General features: G+C 37.3%; 1 protein-coding gene across 3 annotated transcripts in view; it reads left to right on the top strand.

The window, feature by feature from the left end:
- The window catches only part of BPGM (bisphosphoglycerate mutase), a 32,570-nt gene extending 26,970 nt beyond the window's left edge, over positions 1–5,600 (top strand). For all 3 annotated transcript variants that reach the window (XM_075210229.1, XM_075210230.1, XM_075210231.1), the window contains exon 3: positions 4,127–5,600. In XM_075210229.1, the coding sequence (XP_075066330.1) occupies positions 4,127–4,305 (179 nt within the window). In that variant the 3' untranslated portion in view covers positions 4,306–5,600. The remainder of the gene's footprint in view (positions 1–4,126) is intronic.
- Positions 5,601–6,078: the final 478 nt, after the last annotated feature.

Genomic DNA, 6,078 nt, shown 5'->3' on the forward strand with positions numbered 1-6,078 from the left:
CATCTGATTAGCACAGCCTTATTTGCCTACTCTCCCACAGTGATTTGTAGGAGGGCAGATAAGCAGCTGCATGCTTTAAAAGGTTCTTTAACTTGCTAAAAAAAAAACACCTAGGAAACCTGGAGTTGCTTTAACTAGGTCCTGATTTGTAAAAACTGATTTGAAATGCTTCTTCAAATGATTGTGTGTGTATATACACGGACATCTAGATCACCTTTTGTTCCGTCAGGTAGATTGTTGTGCTGTTTGGTCCCCTACGGCATTAGGAGTAGAATGGAAAGTTTCCTCTTCATTGTTATGCAGCCGACGCTATGCCAGCATAGCTGGAGTCAAACAGTGCGTTCTGTTCAGTAAGCGGGAAGCTGTAACTGGTTCTAAACTACTTCGTCCTACGTGTGTGTGTGTGTGTGTACGTACCCAGTGTGACTTGTACTCTTATCCAGATTACGTTATATACAGTGTACATTAAAGACTAAAACCTCTAGCATTGTCCTGGAGCCTAAAGCCCTGTCCGTAGTGTCTGTTATTGGGCCTGAGTCATTAAGGAGAGCAAAGCATAAAAAATGAGTAACTTTGCACCTGAGCAAAACCATGTTGCATTGGACAGGGAGGCAAATTTTAAAATGTGAGGACAGACTTATAGTTGGGATAGGGCATGTGCTAGATCAACTTTAAATTTCAGTGTATAAATAAAGCTATCAAATATTTGTGTGTTACGTGAAAAAACAGCCAGTATTTAACTTATATGCAAAATAATAAACTAATTTGCACCCCTTGCATTCTAGCATGGTTTGTCCCGGAGAATATGTACTTTACTCTTTTTTTTTTTTTTTCTTGCCTTCCTTAATGACTCGGGCCCATCAAGTTTTTATAAGTGCACACAGCACTTATTTTTCTAGCTTAACATGGGTTTGTTTATTAACTGCATCACTCCAGAACAGACATTACATTCTGTCTATTAATCCAGAACTTCATTTGTACAAAGTATTTAAATGTCTTGATAAGTTCTTTGATGATAGTACTGTATCTGCTTGTAAAGGAATTGCTTAGTAATGCGGCTACGTTCTTTATGGGGAGATAAAATGGAAATGTCCCAGTTGTTGTAATTTCACCATTTCTGTAACGCTTGCTGCTCCTAAGCTTAGTCGTTGTTGTTCCTGTGTTGATAGACTAAACTAAACTGTAACCACAACCCTGCTGTAAAAATAAGTGCCAATGACTGATGTGTAATAGCTTATCCCCGTCCTCTGCTGACTGAAACTGGCCGTGCTCCCCTGTTCTCCAGCACCGGGACAAAATGCACCAGCCCTTAATACATATTACAATTAAGACCTAGAGATGTGTGGTGGGAAGAAAAAACAGCTCTATTCATTAAACCGTTTTAAAAATGGTAGCATATTATCTGACTAGTTTTTATGGGTTAAATGCTATATTAGATTAACAATTTTTTTTTTTTTTTTTTTTTTTTTAAGTCATACATATGTGTGCGAGATTTTGGGGACATGGTCCAGCTATGGTCTATCTTCTGGGTATGCGGATTATAGGGGCTAAATAAGCAATTATCTCTTTTGAACGGCAACATAAGATGTGTCCCTAGTGTATACGTTTTTATTATTGGGAGGGCAATTCTATTTAGATCCTGAATTCTACTTGTTTAGTGTCTTTTTAACCTTCCTGTGCACTTGATCTATTGGTGGTCCGCACCCTGGGTAGTGCCAATTTCCCCTGGACACTGCATCAGACCACAGTATGTTTGTATTTGCCATCTCCTCTCGACTGCCACAATTTCTGCTTTTACATTTCAAATTACGTCCTTTGTCCCAAATCATTTTACGCCCAAGGTGAATAATAATTATATTGGGTACCCCAAACTTCTTGGCTGCACTTTCAACCTCTACCCCTGGAACGGTCCCATCTTATTCCCCTTAGATCAATCACTGGATATTCTTTGTTTCCAACTAGGTGGCTTTGTGTCTCTCTTCCTGCCACTATATTGGCATCCTCTTTGGTGTTTCTTCATGATCTCTTCCTCTTCGCACGGTAAGATGGGGGTCTTGTGAGGTGCTGCCATCTCAAAAAATCTGGTTCAGGTCTTCCAGGTCCTGTCGTACTGTGTTCCTTCCGATCGTCTTGGTATCCATTCTGTCATTTGCCGGAGATACCGGCTGGGCACGTTCCTGATATCCACACCCAGTAGAGAAGCTAAAGAAATCGGTACTATTGAATCCTTTCCTTTCTCCTACCCATGTATCTACCCCATCAGGTCTGCTTGTAGAGTCCTTCTGATATTCTGCAGTTGCCCATTTTTGATTTCTAATGTGGAAAGAAAAACAAGAGTCTTCTGGGAATGCTTCCGTCCACGCGTGGTTAATGGTCAAGTACCACTCTCTGATTATTTATTTTTATTCCAGCTGTTCCCTCTATTCTGGTATTCTCAGAACATTATTTTAGCCACTAGGTGATTTTCAGGAACTCCAGGCTGCTTTAATTTAGTTTACAGAACTCTTTGCAGGTTTACAGATTTAGAATAATGTGTTTTGGTAACAGAATTATGTACCCACTACTCCTCTAGTTTCTAACCACCGGTGTAGTGTCATACTATGTCTACTCGCACACAGACTTCATACCTTTATCAGTGTTGGCTGTAATTGTTTGTTCTTGACTAATGTATTTGTGCCTTTAGTTGCGATCATGTGCAGTTTGATTTGGTATCTGTTTTATTATGCTTCTGTCTGGCAATATAGAATCTGTTGCTCCCTATAATAAATGATGATTGATTTTGTTTTTTTCTTTTGGCTGAAATGCCAAATAACTAGATCTACCATCCTTACAATGTGTTGCCAGATTGGTCATTGGCGTTCTAGATCACTAGGGGATCTCGCTTGTTCCATTTAGTCAATCAAACTTCCTAGCATTAACTGTAATCTATCAGCTAATCTGATCAACCAACTGCCTATTTTGTGAGTAGAGACAGGAGGTTGAGACTAAATCTGGGTATACACGGATGCAATTATCGTGCAGATCATACGATAAACAGGTTGGTCAGATAATGTAAGAGCTTGTACTCCCATAATCGTGTTTTATCGTACCAAAGCACATCGCATCTGTTGACTTTGGTTTTATCAACTTCATAAAAAGTGAATGGAAGCCTGTCGTGCAAATTTTGAAGTGTGTACGCACTCGTGACCAGCAGCATAGGCAGATATCTGTAGTGTGCACAGATTCACGATTCCGCAGATGGTTATGAGAGATGCAGATCTCCGATCTGACTGTAAATCGTGTAGGTGTTTACACATGAATCGGCATGCTAATTGAGGCTTTGTTGTTGGTAAACTCGTTACAGAAATCGCATATGAAGTAAGATTGCATAGGTGTGTGTACCCAGCTTTAAGCTACATCTATTGCATTTAGCACTATACCTTTTTAAGAGAAAATTGTTCTAATAAAATATTACATTGGCAAATATTGCAGCTTTGTGCTAAATTGTATCCACATAGAGTAAATAATATATGCACTACATTAAAGCTGCACTATCTCCTAGTGAAAAAGGGAGACCTTCCTCCTAGCCAAAGCCCTGGTGTCTCTACACGCAGACATCCTTACGGAGACTTTGGTTTTTGAACTGGTGAACATCTATTTATTTGGCTAGCCAACTTTCAAATGATGGTGGAGGGGGTGAGTTAGCAGGAGGACCAATTGCAATCTGTAATCTCTTGACTGTGGCTTGTGATTGGTTCCTGTCTTGGTTTCAGCCGGGGACTGTGAGACGAACAAAGGAGGAATCCTGGGAAAATTGGCACTTGTTTACTGGCAACCATTAAGTGCATTGTTGGGAAATCCAGTTTACATTTGTAGTTAAACTCTCCTCTTGAGTACCTGTGATAATTACCTTTTGCAATATATACATGTAACTGAAGTTGAAATGGAAGCACTTGCACGACTTGAGTAAGAGAGTGGTCACTTGATTAAAGTGGAACATAAAGCTCCGCAATTAGTCCATAAGATAATGCTTTCACTCATTAATGTCCGTCTTGTGTGCGTGCTTCCAGGCTAGCTTCAATCTAATTCTTCCTTTTTGTGGAATTTACACTACATATAACAATGTATTTTTGTCTTTCTCTAACAGGGATCTCCGATGCAGAAATTATAAATCTCTCCCTCCCCACCGGCGTTCCTGTGCTTCTTGAACTAGACGAAAACCTACGTGCCACCAAGCCTCACCAATTTTTGGGTGACCAACAGGCCATTCAAGCTGCCATAAAGAAAGTTGAAGATCAAGGCAAAGTGAAACCTGTAGATAATTAATAAAAGTGCTTCCAAATGTTTTTACTCCTACTCGGATGAGGTCAACAAGATTTGCTTTCACATACACACACTTCTCGTTGTAAATAGAATCCCTCTTGTTGGCAGACAAATATTGAACTAGATTTTATATGTATCGGCAGATTATCATGTGTGGTAAGAATTCTGTTAAATATTTTTAGTAGGCACTTAAATCGCGCAAGTAGATTTCCGCACCTTAGTGTAAATCCATTTTATTTTTGCCCCTTTTTCATACATATACATAAAATTTCCATCTACATCAGTTATGGAAGTGTATTTATAAATTTTTATTTAACAATTTTTAATGCAGGTAAGAAGCCTCTTAATAGGCAGAAAAGTGGACATGTTACATGGCAATTTAGCATTTGAGATAAAAATATACTTCCATTTTCAGTTCCTTTTTTTTTTAATGTGCTTTTTTGTCTTTTTGTTTTGTTTCTCTCCACGCTTCATAGGGGGGAATGTATATGTGAACATACGCAGCAGTTGGTCACATTAGTCATTTTGGACATAGCCTGAGTCTTGCCAGCTGCATCTCATAATTTTATTAAAGTTTAATAGTTTCTTTTATTCTGTATTTTATTGAAATGACAAAGTTCTTGATGTTACACAATATCTGCTTGAACTTAGAAAAAAAAAGCAACACATTTTAACAGCACAATATTTTATTCCCCCAAATAAAAATCAAAAAACTAATTGTTTCATGTTGAAATTTAAATTAAAAATATTAATGAAACTGTTCTGGATAAGGAACAAAAGTGTGGATATTTTTGTTTTTCATTTTTTTTCTTACATGGACTGTTCTTGTTTTTTTTTTTTCTCTTTTTATTTTATACTTCAAGACAGGATTTATGTACTTTAATCCTTAATTCTCTCTCCAGACAAATCCCGAGTAACGGCATTGGGGCCTGTAAGGCGCTTTCTTGCTTTAAACCATACGTGGAAAGTGGCCTTTCGAAAGTAACATTTAAATTAAGCTTACAATGTAGCATTATATAAGAGTATTGCAGAATTGTTCTATTTTTCATTATTAGAGAAGTATTTATTTAATTAAAAAAAATACATATATATTGAACAAATTAGTTGCCAGATCATAAATGTATTGGTACATCTTTTGTTGATCTAACATGTGTTTTTACTAAGGCTTAAACTGTATGTGCAGGTTGTTTTTTTGTTTTGTGTTTTTATTGCTTTTCCTGTTTAACTGAATTAGGATAGAAATGTTTTTACTGCTGTCCTGGTTGTTTAATAAAAGTGCAAAAACTACTGTATTTATACTTACGACTTGATGTCCTTGATTTCCAAAGCCCATAAGTTTGAATGCTTTAAACATTTGCTAAAAATGAGTCTCTTGGTATTCTAGTGGAAATTATAACAAAAATCAGGTATGTGATGTGTTACTAGGGCTTTTTTTTTTTTTTTTTTTTTTTCCCCCAAGATGATCCAAAATCCAGAATGACAAAAAGAAGCAAATAATTGCCGCTGTTTGGTAATAATGTTCTGTTCACTGACCATTTCTTCCAACAGTCGCTGTGGTTTAATGAGAATACCAAGGCAACTCTGGAGGGTTTTTTTTTTTTTTGGGTTTGTTTTTTTTTTTTTTTCTTAAATGTAATTTTACTATATTTTAGGCATGGTACTGCAAATTGACTGGTTGATATTGCATGTGAGGTTGCAGTGTAATCTAGATCTTTTAGCTTCTCAATAGCTTTTCCTTCAGATACAAAGGAAATTCGGTGTACTCCCTCTGAGCTC

Source organism: Mixophyes fleayi, chromosome 4 (genome assembly GCF_038048845.1).
Source record: "Mixophyes fleayi isolate aMixFle1 chromosome 4, aMixFle1.hap1, whole genome shotgun sequence".
Taxonomy (NCBI): Eukaryota; Metazoa; Chordata; class Amphibia; order Anura; family Limnodynastidae; genus Mixophyes; species Mixophyes fleayi.